General features: G+C 48.8%; 2 protein-coding genes across 4 annotated transcripts; both read right to left on the reverse strand.

Moving 5' to 3' along the window:
* Positions 1 to 56: 56 nt before the first annotated feature.
* On the reverse strand, positions 57 to 8,594 carry LOC128804883 (GDNF-inducible zinc finger protein 1-like). Of its 3 annotated transcripts, none has more exons than XM_053973176.1 (6): positions 8,570 to 8,594; positions 5,480 to 6,758; positions 3,886 to 3,980; positions 3,253 to 3,420; positions 2,084 to 2,241; positions 57 to 1,613 (listed from the first exon to the last, which is right to left on the reverse strand). In XM_053973176.1, exons 2-6 carry the CDS (start codon positions 6,742 to 6,744, stop codon positions 1,302 to 1,304), a joined length of 1,998 nt encoding a protein of 665 aa, XP_053829151.1. In that variant the 5' UTR covers positions 6,745 to 6,758; positions 8,570 to 8,594; the 3' UTR covers positions 57 to 1,301. The 3 variants fall into 3 exon arrangements, with proteins under 3 accessions (XP_053829151.1, XP_053829148.1, XP_053829150.1); XM_053973173.1 differs by lacking the exon at positions 8,570 to 8,594 and adding an exon at positions 7,902 to 7,991 and having other exon boundaries at positions 5,480 to 6,755; XM_053973175.1 differs by lacking the exon at positions 8,570 to 8,594 and adding an exon at positions 7,902 to 7,964.
* On the reverse strand, positions 8,123 to 12,569 carry LOC128804884 (GDNF-inducible zinc finger protein 1-like). Its single transcript, XM_053973177.1, has 5 exons — positions 11,878 to 12,569; positions 10,919 to 11,013; positions 10,219 to 10,386; positions 9,502 to 9,659; positions 8,123 to 8,697 (listed from the first exon to the last, which is right to left on the reverse strand). Exons 1-5 carry the CDS (start codon positions 12,486 to 12,488, stop codon positions 8,455 to 8,457), a joined length of 1,275 nt encoding a protein of 424 aa, XP_053829152.1. The 5' UTR covers positions 12,489 to 12,569; the 3' UTR covers positions 8,123 to 8,454.
* Between the last annotated feature and the right edge of the window lie 4,323 nt (positions 12,570 to 16,892).

Genomic DNA, 16,892 nt, shown 5'->3' on the forward strand with positions numbered 1-16,892 from the left:
TTTCCGAGCCTGTCAAAATCCCAAAGGGTCCCACTGGATATGACTGAGTCACTGGGAGGTGTCCATATTCCGTATTTTAATAGGAACAGCTCAAACAAGTAATTCACTTCCATATGTTCTCAGAGTACAAAACATTCCCCGCTCCAGATCCAAGTGCTCAGCCGTTAAATATATCTACAAACCCTTTCCTTCCATTGGGAATAACTGAGCTCCAGCAGGAATAAATATCTCAAATATAACCTCTTGGAAATGCCCTCTGGTACAAAAATTCCCTTTTTTCTAGCTTAGAATTCCATGAGAACACCTCTGCCATCCCTTTATCCCAAAAAATAGCTCTGTGCCACAGGTGGGGGGAGTATCTTTATTGCTGGATCTCACCAGGCTGGATTGTGCTTACCTTTCCCAAAGTTCTGCTCACAGCTTCAGCTGAGGAATTGCTGTGGGAATACTACAGGAACAGGCAAAGAAATGGGAAAAAGAATGGGAAAAGCTGTGGGTTTTTACACTGGAAAGCCCATCACGAGGTTTGAAGCATTAAACCATAGCAGTGAGCTGCTGTTGCGAAAAAACAGGAGTAAGCCCAGCTAGACAAGGCTCCTTCCCTGCCCAAGGGAAACCCCCCAAATTCTATTCCACTAAAATGGAGCAGGAAAAGCCTCTGAACTGAGCCCCTTCCAGCACAGCTCCTTTTCACACTTTATTCTAGGAGATGTTTTGGTCTCCTAAGTGCCCAATTCCATGGGAGCTGGAGCAGCTGGAAGGTGAGAAGTGACAGGATCCAAGTGCCAGACTGCTCCAGTTTCCATACAATTGTAAAACCAAGGAAGTAGCACTTGGCTGCCACCTGCCCCTTTTTGCTGCTTAGAGACTCCAAACTCCTGGAATGAAACTCCAAAGCTGCTCCCACTCGTTGGGATCTTTGGCAAAAGCAGAGAGAAACCAACATTTCCTGAAAAACAAATTTAGCCAGACTTGTCCTGGATGAAATTCCACTGGGGAAAATGCAGCAAATGTCATAGAGAAACATCGGTTCTCCTGATTGCCCATGTGGCATTGAATTCCCTGGAAAACAAACCTGCACCACCAAGGTACCTCAGCCACCCCCTGAATTCCCAGGGGATCAATTCCTACAAATTCCCTAGTGTGGTGCCACCCTGCCTGACCATCAGGAGATGGAGCTGGGGAAGGAATTTCTAGAGGAAAGCTGGAAATCCACTCTTTCCCAGCTTCCCACTACCAGCCTCACTCAGGCCAAAGACTGTACAAAGGGTGCAGCCTAAGGAGCAGGAGGCAATCCCAAATCATTCCACGTTCACCAGGGCATGGAGCTGGGGCTGCCCAGCGTCTGTCTGTGTGTGGAGCACGGTGAGTTCTCCCAGCAGGGACTCCTGTGCTCCAGAGGCCTTACAGTCCGTGCTGGAATTCCTACTTCCCAGGACTGCTGCCAGGCTCTGGTAGGGGCTGTTCTCTGGGAAGGAGAGCAGCTTCTCTGGGATTTTGGGGGACACCTCGTATTCTTCATCAGGAAACTCCGTTTTGTGCCCCTCGTCATTCTTTGCGGCTCCTTTCACGATGACGAGGAAGGACTTCCAGGGGGTGTTTTTATCATGGATCTGCAAAGGAGTAACCAGGATAGAGAAGGTTGGATACAGGATGACAAGGGAAAGTTTGGATCAAGCTTGTATTTGATGCTGGTAGAACAGGTTTTTGTTATGGAGTCATGGAATGGTTTGGATTGGAAGACTGGACCGTAAAGATGATCCAGTCCCAACCCCTGCCATAGACAGGGACATCTTCCCCTGTCTCAGGTTGCTCCAAGCCCTGTCCAACCTGGATTTGAACAATTCCAGGAATGCAACACCCACAGGCTCTCTGGGAAAACTGTGCCAGGGCCTTCCCAACTTCCCACGGAAGAATTCCTTCCCAACATCCCACCTAACCCCAACTTCCATCAGTTTGAACTGTAAGTCTGCTCTGGGCTTGACCCCGTGAGTCCATGGAACGTGGCTCCGAGGAGGCATGGTGGCGCTGAGCTGCCCACCACCAGAAGGTGCTGCTGGCGCGCCAGACTGTGGGATCATACCGAGGTGTGCCGGCGCAGTGTGGATTTGTCGGTGAAGGTCCTGCCGCAGGCGCTGCACATGAAGGGCTTCTCGCCGGTGTGGATGCGGTGGTGCCGCTGGAGCGCGTTCAGCTGCGTGAACTGCTTCCCACACTGGTCACAACAGTACGGCCGCTCCCCTGGGAACGTGGCATGGGAGACAGACTGAGAATGCGGGCAGAGCAGAGCTGCTGTGCCTCAGGAATGCCCAGTAATCCCTGGCTGACAGGGAATGGTCAGGGAAAATATCCTGGTGGCACAAATGTCACATTGCGACCCATCTGGAGGCAACAAGTTCCTCCCAGCCCCATAAAGATGTGTTGCCACTCTGTTTTTTCATGGATTTTCCATTAGAGACCTAAGTCCTGCCCAGAATCCAAGTATTGCTCCCCCTTATTCACTTTTCTCTGGGCAAGAACTCCTGAGCCACCCCCAGTCCCGGGATCACTCTGAAGGCACCACAAACTCCCTGTTTGGAAAGAGATCCCATTTGTGGCAGCAGCTCTCTGGCCACAGAGAGCAGGCACAGACTTTCCCAGGCATTTTCCCAGGGAAGGCTGTGAGAAAAATCAGAGAAAAGAATGAGAAACAATTCTTATCTCCACTTGTTGCACCTGCTGTTGTGCGCATGTGGAATGTGTCATGGAGATTTGTTTACCAAAGGGTGATTTCTTAATTGGACACTGGATGGTGTTTGGGTGGATTGACCAATTAGGTCAAAGCTGGATCGGACTGGCTGTAAGGGTTACTGAGTCTCTTAACAACTATAGTATAATATAGTATAAGATGATATAATAAAACAATTGATCAGCCTTCTGCAATCATGGAGTCAATTATTACCCAGCTGGGGGCCTGCAGCAACACCCATTTTCCTTGTTCCCACAATAAACCTTCGGAGCTATACCAGAGCTTTCTATCACCAATAATCCTGGCAGCTTATTAAGGTATCTCCACAGCCTGTGGATGCATTCCAGGGAATTGCTGTCACTCAGGACTAGTGGGAGAAGGGGAGAACATGACACATCAAGCAGTGCACATGGGGAAAATCCTGGCTGAGAATTCCTTGCTGGAATATTGCAGTGGTGAGGAGGGTGTATCCAAGAAAAGGAGAACATCCTACACGTGTATTAAAGAAAAGGGGGACATCTTACCTGTGTGGACTTTGATGTGCTGGTACAGGGAATTCCTCTGGGCAAAGGTCCGGAAGCAAACGTCACATTTGAAGGGCTTGGATCCCGTGTGGATCCGGTTGTGGTGTTTCAAGTATTCCTTGGAGGCAAAGCTCTTCCCACAGGTTTCACACATGAAAGGCCTTTCCCCTAAAAGAGGGGGAAAAGCAGGACTAAACAAGCAGAGCTTTGGGAATGCTCTTAAATATCCCACAGAAATTCCGGAGCATGTTCTCACTGTGACACTTAAAGGTCACCCAGTTCCAAACCATTCCATGGGCAGGGACACCTTCCCCTATCCCAGGCTGCTCCAAGCCACTTCCAACCTGGCCTGGAACAATTCCAGGGATGGGGAATCCAAAGCTTCTTTAGGAAAATGGTTCCAGGGCTTCACCACTCTCACAGGGAGGAATTTCTTCCCAAAATCCAATTTAAATCAACCCTCCCTCAGCTTCAAATCACAGGATATCCTTGGAAACCTTTCTCAGGCAAATCCCACCTAAGAGACGACAATATCTCATTTTATCCATAAAAATGTGAACAACAAGCATTTTCTGAAGGCAACATTTTCACTGGAATGTCTGGGATTGGATTTTCCCAGTTTTCCAGCCTCACCTGTGTGGCAGCGCCTGTGGTAGATGAGCATGTGGTTTTGCGTGAAGCGGGCCCCACACTCATCACACACAAAGGGCTTCTCCCCCGTGTGGATCCTGCAAGGAAAAAGGAATGTTCAAACTCCAGGATGAGCCTTTCCCTCATTCCCATTGATCCTTACTGCTGGATCAACACCCACACCCAAAAATGTTACGGTAAAAGCAAAATTTTCAAGGTGAAATGCAGCCAAATTCCGAAAATTCTCTCCAGGTCGTGGCACCAAATCCTTTGGGACGTGAAGGGAAGCTTCTCAGGGCGTTGGGATGGCTGCTTTTCCTGGAAAGGCACATCCACGTGGCAGAACACATCCCCAGGGAGGAGAAATCCCCACCACCGGCTGCCACCACACCCAAATTAAGGCAGCATTGAGTTTCCAGTGTCCAAAATTCCTGAAAAGGCTCTGAGAATGGAAAAAAAAATCAGGTTTAAACCCTCAGAGAGGATTTTTTTCCCTCATAAAAATGTCTCTGGCAGAAGACAGATAAAATAAGTGATAAAATCAGGTTAAACCCCTCAGAGAAGATTTTTACTCTGATAAAATGGTCTCTATCATGAGACAAGGTAAAATGACTGATAAAATCAGGTTCAAGCCCCTCAGAGTTAATTTCTGCCCTGATAAAAATACCTTCAAAAAAATAAAACTGATAAAATCAGACGCAACCCCTCAGAATGGATTTTTTGCCCTGATCAAAATGTCTGCTCTGAGACACATGAAATAACTGAAAAATCAGGTTAAAGTCCCTCAGAAATTATTTTTGCCCTCATGAAAAGGGTTCTGCCCAGAGACAGATAAAAAAAATTAGGTTAAATCCCTCAGTCTACTTCTGCCCTGATAAAAATGCCATCAGAAAGATAAAATTGATAAAATCAGGCTAAAACCCCTCAGGATTGATTTTTCCCTTATCAAAATGCCCTGACGTAGATAAAATACTGACAAAATCACGTTAAAACCCCACAGAGATTATTTTTTTCCCTGATTAAAACACCCTGGGACAGATAAAACCCAGCATGTGCTGGATCAGCTCCGTGTGGGTGACATCAGTGACATGCCACCTCCTCCTATTCCCAGATCCATTGTTTTCCCTATTTCACACCTAAATCCATCATTTTCCCATTGAAAATCATGCCAAATCGTTCCCAAATATTTCCACATTGTCTTTGTATCGAGTCGAAGGATGTGCTGGAGGAATCCCACCTGGATTTCCCCACAGCACAGGCCTGGCCCATGCGGGATATGAGGAGAAAACAGGGACTTGGGAGGCCCTGAGGACTGGACCCCATTCGAGGAGAAAACAGGGATTTGGGATCTGAGGGCTGCACTCCATATGAAAACTGGGATTTGGGAGGCCCCGAGGGCTGCACTCCATATGAAAACTGGGATTTGGGAGGCCCCGAGGGCTGCACCCCATATGAGGAGAAAACAGGGATTTGGGAAGCTGTGAAAGAAAAAACAGGGATTTGGGAGGCCCTGAAGGCTGCACCCCATATGAAGAGAAACCAGGGATTTAGCAGGCCCTGAGGGCTGCACCTGGAGTCCAGGGAAAGCCGCTCCTACCTCATGTGGGTTTTCAGTGCCGAAGGCTGGGAGAACTTGGCCTCGCACTCCGGGCAGCCGTAGGGCTTGTGTCCCGTGTGTGTTCTCTCGTGGAGCCGCAGGGCCGTCCTGGAGCTGAGCCCCTTGCCGCACTGGTGGCACTGGTGGCGCTCCCCGCCACCCTCGTGCACCTGCAGGACATGCCTCTTGACGTCCTTCTTCCTCTTGAAGCGCTTGGCGCAGAGCTCACAGGGGAAGCGGCGCTCGCTGCTGTGCACGTGCCGCTGGTGGCTGCGCAGGTTGCAGCGGTTGGCGAAGGTCTGCGCGCACGTCTCGCAGCGGAACTCCAGCGCTGAGGTGATCCCGTGGCTCTGCTGGATGTGCTTCAGGAAACTCTTCTCGTAAAGGAACTCCTTCTGGCACGTGCCGCACTTGAAGGTGCCGCTGCGCTTCTTTTTGTCCACCTCGCCTTTGGGAAGGTTTTCCGGGGAGGTCCCCTCAGGTTTGCCCGAGTTCTCCTCCTGCTCCTGCTCTCCCTCCTTGCCCTTGGGCTGCTTTTCCTCCTCGGCGTTCCGCTGCTGCTCCTGCAGCCTCCGGGTGTATTTTTTCTTCGGGATCTCCACAAACACCTTCCTGCCGGCCAGCCGCCCGCTCGCTCTGCGGATCTTGGCATAAGGAGCCTTCAGCACTTCCTTCTTTTTGTCCATCTTCTCCTTGGACTTGGCAGCAAGCCCCTCAGGAGATGCTCCATGGCCAGGCACAGCTACAGTACAATCCGGAGAGTCCCGCTCGGCCTTTGCTGTCAGCACAGTGCTCGGGCAGGCGGCACTTTCCTCCTCGGAATTCTGTGACTCTGAGAAGCTCTGCAGCTCCAGCAGCACAGATTCCAGCATCTGCTTCTTCAGCTGGAAGCAAGTCTCAGAGAGATCCAGGCACTTGAGCTTCTCAGCGATCTCAAGCATGCGCTGCACCCTGTCCTCCTCCACCTCCACACGCGCTGTGTACACAAACTCCAGAAAGGAGGCGAAATCTGCCACCTGCACCTCGTTGAGGAACACGTTGCTGTGGGGGCCATCCACAGGTTTCTCGTTGAGGAAAACCTCCTTGAAGAACTTGCTGGTGGCAGCCAGCACGGCCTTGTGTGCCGGGAACTCGGCGCGGACGCCCTGGTACTCCACGCTGACCGTGACGTCGCACAGGTGGCCCAGCAGCCGCAGCTGCTGCATCTCGTTCAGCAGGTTGATCGGGGAGGACTTGGATTCCAGCAGAACGGGGTTGCTTTCCATCTTTGTTCTCCCTGCTAACGAGATCCCACATCAGCCAGCAGAATTCCACAGGTTTGCAGCGGCTGGGGTTGGGAGGAGCTCCAAGATCATTTAATCCAACCTCGGACTGATCTCCAGCACCCCAAGAAAACCATGAAGTGAATCTGAGCTTAAATCCCAACCCTAATTTTCCATGGAACCCTCTGGGCTATCAGAAGCTGGGATAGGGATGGAGCAAACAGAGCTGGATCCAAATTAAGGAACCTGGAATTAAGGAATGATCCCTGGCCTCACCAGGCAATAATAAAAGGAAGGCAAGATTAAGCAAAAGTTAACTGCTGTCCTAAAAACTCACCTGAAAATGCTGTCAACATAAATTTCCAAGCTCTTATGTGATGGATAATCATATTCACACACTGAAAATCCCACAAATGATGGGAGTTCCTAAAAATGGACTCACAGCCTGCACATTCTGAAGGCCCATTTCCAACTTTCCATCGGCCCCTGTTTCTCGGAAATGTCTGAAGCTGCTCCAAAGCTTGTAAAAGAGTGGAACTTTTGAGGTGCTTTCCCAAACATCTAATCCCAGAACAAAGCAGGTTTCTATGGATTTAAAGGTGCTCTGAGAAATCTGTTGAGTCTAACCCTGTTACTACTGGAATCTGAGGAATTACTTTCCATGTCCTGGGAATTAGGTGATGTCTCACCCAATGCTTTATAAACAATCAGCAATACCAAAATGCCACTTTTTTACCCCAATAAAATGTGATTTTTAACTACTTCTCGTGTTATTTCACAATTACTCCTCTAATTCCATTTGAGCACTGTCCATTTCTCAGTAATGTCCATTTCTCATTTCCCCTTCCAGAGGCAAAACTGGCTGGCAAGAGGCAAAAAGCTCCGGCCCAAAGGGGAATGTGGAGAGGATTCCCAGGCGGCTGCTGCTGAAGTCATGGAGAACCCCACAGTGCCCACTTCCAATCCCATTTGCAGAGGACCCTGGATCACATGGGAATGATGAGGTGGGGGAAAAGGGGAGAGGAAAGGGGGGAAGGGTGGGTGAAGAAAAGGGAGGGGAAAAGAACGGGGGGAAAGAGGAGGAGAGGGGGGGAATAAGGGGTAAAGAGAGGAGAAAAAGAAGGCGGGCGGGGCTAGCCCGCCATGGCCCCCGCACTCACGGCTGCCAGCCCGCTCCCGGTTTATTCCCGGCCCGTACCCGGCCGCTGCTCCCGCTCAGCCCCGGGCGCGGCCGGAAGCGCTGACGCGCCACGACCCCGGCGGAGGCGCGCCGGGCGTGACGTCACGAAGCGAGCCGGGAGTTGCTAGGCAACGCGGCCTATCCCGCCCCCGGCTTTGGCATTACCAAAGCCCGGCGTTTTCCCCTGGGAAATCCGGGCGAATGAAGGAGGGACGGGCTGGGCGACACTGGCAGCTTTATTAAAGGAGGAATGGGTGATATACAGCGGCGGCATCGCACCGTGTTTGTATAAACACACACCCCACCCTGCCCATTCCAAATGGGATGCTCCCACAGCTTTGTGAAAAATAAACCTCTGGACAAATGCAAACATTTCAGTGGAATAAATACCCTCATGAGGAATTACACCTTTACCACCTGCAATGCAGCTCCCGAGGCAGCTGCAGTGACCATCGGGAATGATTCCCTGCATTCCAAAGGATAACACCCACCATTCTGCCTCCAACCGCCCATTTTAGGTCTAAAACTGACTTTTATAAGTACAAAAGGGAGGAGTCAGTGTTCCCGGTGTCCCCAAGCCCAGGTGTCACGTGAGCTGCTGCTGCTTTAGCACTTCCTGGTTTATAAAGTTTCCCGTGGTCAACTGACCAAATTTCCGGCATGGGATCTCCTCCTGGATGCGCTTCCACTAAAGTCTCTATTTTGGACCAATTGTGGTCTTTTTTTTGTGTGAGGTCAATTAAGAAGCTTCTCCAGTGAGCATTCTGGTCATGGATCTGGGGGAAAAAAAAGGGAGTGGGACAGGAAAACAATTAGATCTGATTTTTAACTGCCAAATATTTAGCTTCATCCAGAGCTAAATCCAAAAAGTTTTGGGATAACTCCACGATCCTGCGCTCCAAGTTTCAACTCAAACACAAACAAGGCTCTTTTGCCAATCTGTGCTGAATTTCTGGCTCTGCTGCCATGGAATGCTTCCAAAATCAGCTGGAATTTCAGCACACAGGCAAAATATTGACTTGGAGCTTGAAGGGAACCTCCTGTTCTGTCTGTGCTGTCACTTCCAGGACCTGGAGGTCTCTGGGAAGAGCCGAGCTCAGTGTTTTCCAGCAGAACGCTGGGAATGTGTGAATTCCTGTTAATGTGCGGCACAAAGTTGGATAAACCATCGTGTTATGAGGCTGGAATGAGGGTTAAAGCACTGAAGACTCTGCAGTTAATCCATAAAAAATCTAAAATCCTGAGTCCTTCCTCAAATGCTTTCATGGAATCTTTTAGAGGAAAAGATCTCGGAGATGATGACCATCAGGAAGTGCTGTATCCAGTCACTTCCAGGGATGATGACTCTTCCCCTAAGGCTGGAGATGACTGGATTGGCAGCCAGCAGTGGGAGCTGCTGTGCTGTTGGAGCAAAACCCCACAAAGTTCAGGAACAGATTTTAAGATGGCCGCTCACCACACTGCCCTGAAACTCATCCCTAGCACAGCCCCTTCCGAGGGCTGGAAATTCCCGCTGCCAGGGTGACATTGGCACCCTGGAGGTGGCACGGAGGATGGGGAAGATCCTGTGGATGTCCTACCGCCACATGTCGGCGCAGGGTGGACATGTCGGTGAAGGTCCTCTCGCAGGCCCGACATTTGTAGGGCTTCTCTCCGGTGTGGATGTGCTGGTGCCGCCACAGAGCTCCCTGCTGTGTGAAGGCCTTCCCACACTGCTCGCAGAAATAGGGACGGGTCTCTGGGAATAACAATCCCAGCAAACACAGGGTTAGGAGCACTTAGCAGAGAACAGCTGGCTCTTCAGCTCCTTCCCTGGAAGTGTCCAAGGCTGGATGGGACTTGGAGCAGCCTGGGAGAGTGGAAGGTGTCCATGGCAGGGGGTGGAATGAGATGACCCCTAAGGTCCCTTCCAATCCCAACCATTCCATGATAAATATTTCCCAATACCTGCCAAGGCTACAGCCATCCTCTACTCCAAATTCCTTCAGCTGCACAATCCAGACCTCGGTTTTCTAGCATACCATGCAACGCTCCCATTAGCCAGGGTCAGGACGACGCCTGCTTCCCAACGTAATTTCCATCCTTGGAGGTGTCCAAGGAATGCCTGGACGTGGTGCTCAGTGCTCTGGGCTGGTGACAAAGTGGGAATTGGGCACAGCTTGGACTCGATGACCTCAGAGCTCTTTTCTAACCTCAGTGATTCTGGGATTCCCTAATTCAGCAATGAGATGGAATGTCCACATCCACAGTGGGAAGTACCACAAAGCCACTATTCCTTTTCCCAGCCTTGGAGTTACCTGCATGGACGTTGCTGTGCTGGGCCAGGGAGGCTCTGAGTCCGAAGGCTTTCCCACAAACCTCACACCTGTAGGGTTTGGTTCCCAGGTGACAGCGCTTGTGCCACTTCAGGTACTCGTTGGTGGCAAAGTGCTTCCCACACATGTCACATCTCCTGAGCCGCTCTCCTGAGGGAAGAGAAACTGGACATTGGGAATTCTCCCAGGGGAATTTTGTCCTTCAGAGTCAGCCTACAAATCACAGAACCCAGGCTGGAAAAGACCTCCAAGGTCATAGAATCCAACCTGTGCCAAATCCCCACCTCGGCAACCAGTGCCATATCCAGCTGTCCCCTGAGCATCCACCTATTCCAATGCCTGATAACCCTTTCCATGAAGGAATTCTTCCTGATAGCCAACCTGAATCTCCCCTGGCACCACTAGAGGACATTCCTCTCATCCTATCACTTGTTCCTTGGGAGTGGAGCCCAAATTCCCCCTGGCTCCTGTCAGGGAATTGTGGAAAGCAAGAAAGTCCCTCCAGACTCTCCTTTCCTCCAGGCTAAAAGTCCTTCTACCCCTATGACTGCTATCTACTATTCTGGTGGTTGGATACTCTTCCATGAGTTACAAAAAAAAAAGGGGGGGGGGTAGTTATTTCATATCTCAGCAATAAAACAGGAAAGAGATGGGAAAACCACCTGGTATATTTCATTCCCACCGGTGTGTGTCCTTTTGTGGCTGGTGAGTTTTCCTCTGTCAGCAAAGGAAGCGCCGCAGTCCTCACAAATGTAGGGCTTCTCCCCAGTGTGGGATCTAATGGAGAGAAAACCCCAAAGATTAATTAGATCTTGATCCCTAAAATACTGGATTTGAAACCATGTTTGGATTTTAAATGTAGTGGGGAAAGGAAATTCTGCTCCCACAGAAAACGGAGTGTTTCCAGGTACAGGTACTACACTCCAGGAGTAAAATTCCCATTTAAAATTGATCTTTTAAAATTCAAAATTCCCATTTAAAATTTACCTTTTTCCTCACTTTCAGGCCCTAAAAAATCCACTTTTTTTTTTCCCAGACAGCTTAGACCATAGGAAAGGAGAAAGAAGGGAAAATGACAGAAAATTACACAGAATCAGAAAAATCAGAGCCTAATGTTTGGTCTTAACTTATTCCAAACCAAACAGAATGATGTCCAAAATCATCCCTGATTTTGAGCTGTCAGAACAAAGAATTATCATCAGTCATCTCCAGAGAAAGATGGGAAATTCCATGGGATGATTCACCCTCTCCTGGGAGAGGGCACATCTACACAGACACCACCAGGGAGCAACTCATCCTGTGAAGCTCCAGCTGAGTAGCATGGATTTGGAGTTGCACAGGAGGATAAAATCCCATGGCAATTCCTTGCTCCAAGAGCGAGCACGGCTCAGGATCCGTTTCTCCAGGAACCCTGACTCACTCTTCATCACTGAGGGCCATCGTGGGATTTTAGAGCCTGTCCCAAATGACAGATATTCCTTGCAAGTTTTAAGAGGGTATCCATATTGAAATCCCGACCATGGGAAATGCAACATGGGGCCAAAGCCTTTGCATAAGGGAATTAATCACAGATCCCACTGAACCCCATATCCTGGTGTTCCTGCTCTAAGTGGCAAGGAATGGGCATGGCTGGAATCTGACCTGGTATGGATCTTGAGCTGGGAAGGCTGAGCAAACCTGGAGTGACACATGCCACACTCGTAGGGCTTCTCGCCAGTGTGCGTCCACATGTGGAACACCAGCGCTGTGCAGGAGCTCAGGATCTTGCTGCACACGGAGCACGGTGGCTGCTTGGCCCTGCCCTCGTGCTTCCGCATGGAGTGAGTCCTCACATCCTGCTTCCTCTTGAAGGTGGCCTGGCAGAGGCTGCAGGAGAATCTCCTCTCCTCACTGTGCATGCAGGCACGGTGCTCCTTCCAGCTGGTGTAGCTGGCGAAGGCCTTGCTGCACACCTCGCACTGGTACGCCTTGCCAGGAAGGCTCTGGTGCACATCCCGGCAGTGATCCACGTATTTTTTCCAGGAAACAAACTGCTCCTGGCACTTGTTGCAGTGGATCACATAGATGGATTTCTTGTTGGCCACACTTTTACTGGCTTTCTTTAGTTTAAACCCTGGTTCAGGTTCTTTGCTGTTCTTCTCTGTTGAGGCTTCATCCTCCTCCTCCTCCTCCTCCTCCTCGTTGTCCCTGCTTCCTTCAACTTCCGAGTATCCTGTGTCGTAGTTTCCCTGCTCCTTGCCCTTCACACTCATTCTACCTCCATCTTCATTCCCTCCTTCAGCTTCCTGGGATTCCTCTTGCTCCTTTCTGCTTCAGCAATGGATGAACTTCTGGCATCTTCCTCACAACATGAGGTTTCTGGTATCCCATCCCAAGTCCCTTCATCGGGATCTTTGTCATGGCTTGTGGGGTTTGGGCCATGTGTGGGTGGAACCACCATCCAATAAACAGGCAGGAGTTTCCTCTCTTGCCCAGACTCATGGATTTTCCTGTTAAAAATGGAGGACAAGTTCCATTAAGTTTAATTGAAACTTATTAATTGTTGAATTGTCCCAATTCAGGCTGTGGAGGAAGAGTCCTTTCCTTTGAATTGTTCCTTGCACATTTAAGAAATTCCCAGCATGTTTAGAATGCCTGACAATAGGGAGATTTTGGGAAGAGTTGGACCAGATAATTAAAGAAAATTAAAATGCCTCAGTTCATTAAGATCTGTATTTTTCACCTGACCAGGAATGTAGGATGAACTTTTCCTCCCAGACCATGAAATTATGGATTTAAACTAAAGGAAATAGAGATTAAATGCCTACATAGAGACACAAAATGCCTATTTAAAACCCCAAATCTGAGTATTCCAAAGAAATCTGGTTGCACAAGTCCCCCTTAATCCAATGGGAAATTCCCTAAATTGCCCATCTAGGAGACCTCAATCCAGTCATCAGCACTGTAAGGCCAACTGAAAAATCCCTATTTTAACATGCTTCGAGTCAGATCCAAGGAATTCTGGAACTAAGGCAGGAAGGACTCCAGGAATGATTTATCTTGGAATCCCAAGGAAGCACATTCCCAGGAATGCCATACCTGAGATGGGAGGTGTAGGCAGCCCTGTGGGTGAAGCTGGCGGGGCAGTGCTGGCACTGGTAGGGCCCATCCCTGGTGTGTGTCCCGATGTGCACGGCTAGGCTGCACTTGGAGCTGATGGCCTTGTCACTGTAGCGACATGCCTGGGATTCCCACTTCTGCTCCTGCCCCCTGCAGAGGGAATGACCATCCTTGTTTTCCAGGCTGGTGATATCTACACCCAGTCTGGTTGGGGAATGTGTCTTGTTGCACTTGGGCAGCTTTGCTGGCCTGGATTTTGGGGCTGGAAAAGCTGTGGCCTCCTGCTCCAGGCCTCCTGCTTGGACTCCAATGAGCTCATAGCCCGGCAGCAGCTCCTTATGTTTCTGCCTATCCCAAAATTTCCTCTGCATGGGAATTGCCATGACCTGGGAAGAGTTCCTGAGGTTTTCCTCTTGCTGGATACAAGGCCACTGTGATCCCCTATTTTCACCCCTCTGCCCTTTCAGGTGGAGGCTCAAATCCAAGCCCTTCTTGCCCTCTGCTTTCACTTCCTCACAGCTATCAAGCAAATCTTTGCATTCCAGCCTTTCTGCTATTTCCTTCATCCTCTGGAGTTTTCCCGCCTCGATCTCCACCTCTGCTGTGTACAGGAACTCCAGGAAGGAGGTGAACTCCTCGGTGTAGATGTCCTGCAAAGTCACCGTGGACTTCTGGGTGTCCAGTATCTCTTGGTGCAGGAAAAGCCCCTTGAAGTAGTTGCTGGAAGCTGCCAGGACGGCTTTATGAGCCAGGATTTCCTCCTGAATTCCCAGGTGTTGGGTGAGGACTGTCACGTCGCAGAGGTGCCCAAGCTGGTACAGGGAATGCAGAGCCCTCAGGAGGTTGGGAGCAGCAACCTTGGACTTCATCAGGATTTTCTTCTTCTCCATCCTGCCAGAAGAAACAGAAAAATGTTGGAATGATTTTTCCTATCTTTCCATTCACGTATGGCAGGGAAAGCCCAGTGGAATTCCATGCCCTAATTCCTTGTTCACCCTTCACAGGTGGAATTGTAGAACCACTGATATTGGAAAAGACCTTTGTTGGATCACCACCACCTGAACTAAACCATTTCCCAGGAGCAGGAAATTGAGGGAATATGAGCAAAAGAGTGTTCCCTAAATTCTATTGAAAAAGGATTGCTCACATCCAGATTCCTACTGGGTAATTCCGACAGCCAGCAGGGATCTCTGCAACACTCCCAACCCAACACCTGCCAACTATTCCCAGGTGGAGACATAACCCCAGCACAATGGAAGCAGTGCAGATCCTGAGGTTCAGCTCCAAAATCCAAGGGAGCTTCCAGCCCATCTGCTGGCTCTGTGTTTTCCAGCAGGAAATCCTGATTTGTGTGCAGTGCTTAGAGAAATCAATGAAGTGCTAATTTCCTGCTGCTCCTTTGCAAGATTCCCATCTGTGATAAGATCCTGATCCCCGTTCCCATGGGAGCTCCTCTAACACTAGGATCTGACACAGAGCCCGATGGAAGAGATAAATTCCAAGATCATCTCTGAGTTCAGCTCCTTCTGAATTAACCCCCCCCCCAGCAACCAAAGCATCTTCCACAAATGCATCAATTCCCACCATTCTTTCCTTCAGAAAAAAACCCCTGAGATTTGTATTTTCTGTTCCCATTTGGAAGCTGATCTTTAGTTTTCCAAAGTGCTGCCAAATACTTAAGTCTCCAAAACACTCACTCCAAGGATTTAAACAAAAACCCCATTTCCTCCTCATTTTATGGGTTTGTTTGTAACTTCTTTCCAGTTTTTTCCTTGGCAGTTTGGGAATAAATAGTTTAAAAATGTTCACACAAGCACAAGATTTGCAGAAAGCATAATTAATCCAAGAGATTATTTGCAAAGACACTTTAACTGCATCAGAACCGATACAAAACTCAAACTGTATTTCAATTCAATTACAGAGTTCCTGATGAGGAATTGGAATCAGTGCAACTGGAATTGGTACAATTCCTTTAAAAAATAAAGCCCAACACTGGCCTGAATTTCTGAAAAAAATATTTATATCTGTTTATTTTTATAATCTCCATTTACCTGCTGGAAAATTTTCTGTTTTATCCACCTGAAAATCTCCATTTATGCTCCAAAGCATCCTTATTTATCGTTCAGGATCAATCTCCACTTACACCTCCAATCTCCATTTATTCTCCAGGAAAATCCCCATTTATGCTAAAAAAAAAAAACCAAAAAAAACCACCCAAAAAAACCCTCTCAATTTATGCTCCAGAAAAATCTCCATTTATGCTCCAGAGAATTTCCGTTCTCCCTCCAGCAAACTGTTGGCCAAATTCCTCTAAAAGTCCTAAAGTCTGGGGGGTTTTTCTGAAACACAGAGCACTTGGATTTCTCCCTAACCACGTTACCTTCGGGACACCCCTGGAAAGGCTCTTCCCCCAAGGAATACAAGGATGGCCCAGCACCGACGCTCACCATCTTCTGGGAATACCGCCGCGCCGTGTTGCTTCTTGTTACACTGGCACAGCCGGGATCATCTTCTGGATTTTAAATGCAGCCACAAGATTTTTATCCGTGCGCAGATATCTGGTGTTATAAAATTGAGGCGAATAATTTGTTCAGCCTTTCGAGAGTCAATCAGAAATTTATTGATTACAGCAAGCGATGGCAAGCAAACAGCGCTGGGTGCAGCCGGGAGTCAGCGCTCCGCCAACGACTCACACCGTTTCCCCCTTCCCGCAGTCTTTTTATACTCTTTTTCTTCCGTGTCCGCGGTATCTCTGGGTGTACTCTGCGCTTGCGCCCTCTGTTGCTAGGGGGTCTTCTTCTACTCTCTGGTGGTCGTTTGAGGAAGGCTCCTCTCTTCTTCCTTGGTGAAAGTCCACGGCCCTGTAATGGTCTTTTCCATATAAGGTTATATGTTATATGCACCTAAGTTCTAATTACACAACCAGCTTAAGTAATCAACATACTAGCTTAGTTTCTGTCCGGCTGTTTTCTGTTATCTACACAAGGCTTCTCCTTTCTGTCTTGATGAACAAAGAGTCTTTTCTAACTTATCAGAATCCCCCCTTTTCTTTTTCTTTATTTTGTTCATCAAACCTTTTTAGTTCTTGTAAGCTAAGGGTTAAGGTTTCATTAGTTTCAGGATCCTCCGGTGTGGGTTCTAAAGGGTGTTAAATCGACAATCCTCACTAGTGGGTATTATTGTCTGGTTATTAATAGTTGAATTTTCCATTCTTGAGTTACTTTGATTACTGATTATTTTAACATAACCTGGCTCTCTATCTTTGGCTATTACCAGGTTAGGGCCTACTGGCCAGGTATCTGGTGGGATAGGCTCTTTCTTACTGGGTTCCATGTACCGAAAACCCCATGTTCGTCCTACTGTCCATCTTGGATCTGATGGTTTAGTTACATTTAGATACACAAATTGACAATTCCTCTGATTGACTATGCCGCCCGACTAGTCCTTCTGCGGAGCTTTACAGCCGTGGGGTCTTTAAGAAACAGTAAGCCATTGATCTCTTTCTACTGACCAATCTGATGCTATTGTTTCACAGCCCCAATACCCACAGAAGTATT

Source organism: Vidua macroura, chromosome 3 (assembly GCF_024509145.1).
Source record: "Vidua macroura isolate BioBank_ID:100142 chromosome 3, ASM2450914v1, whole genome shotgun sequence".
NCBI lineage: Eukaryota > Metazoa > Chordata > Aves > Passeriformes > Viduidae > Vidua > Vidua macroura.

What these genes read in the sequence shown, in the direction of transcription:
- LOC128804883 (XM_053973176.1), bottom strand. Translation starts at nt 6,744, where the DNA reads ATGGAAAGCAACCCCGTTCTGCTGGAATCCAAGTCCTCCCCGATCAAC. An exon ending in GCACATCAAAGTCCACACAG is followed by an intron (nt 2,242 to 3,252) that starts GTAAGATGTCCC and finishes CCACGTTCCCAG; the next exon opens with GGGAGCGGCCGTACTGTTGT. An exon ending in CACTGCGCCGGCACACCTCG is followed by an intron (nt 1,614 to 2,083) that starts GTATGATCCCAC and finishes ACTCCTTTGCAG; the next exon opens with ATCCATGATAAAAACACCCC.
- LOC128804884 (XM_053973177.1), bottom strand. Translation starts at nt 12,488, where the DNA reads ATGAGTGTGAAGGGCAAGGAGCAGGGAAACTACGACACAGGATACTCG. An exon ending in CCACAAAAGGACACACACCG is followed by an intron (nt 10,387 to 10,918) that starts GTGGGAATGAAA and finishes CTCTTCCCTCAG; the next exon opens with GAGAGCGGCTCAGGAGATGT. An exon ending in GCACAGCAACGTCCATGCAG is followed by an intron (nt 9,660 to 10,218) that starts GTAACTCCAAGG and finishes TGTTATTCCCAG; the next exon opens with AGACCCGTCCCTATTTCTGC.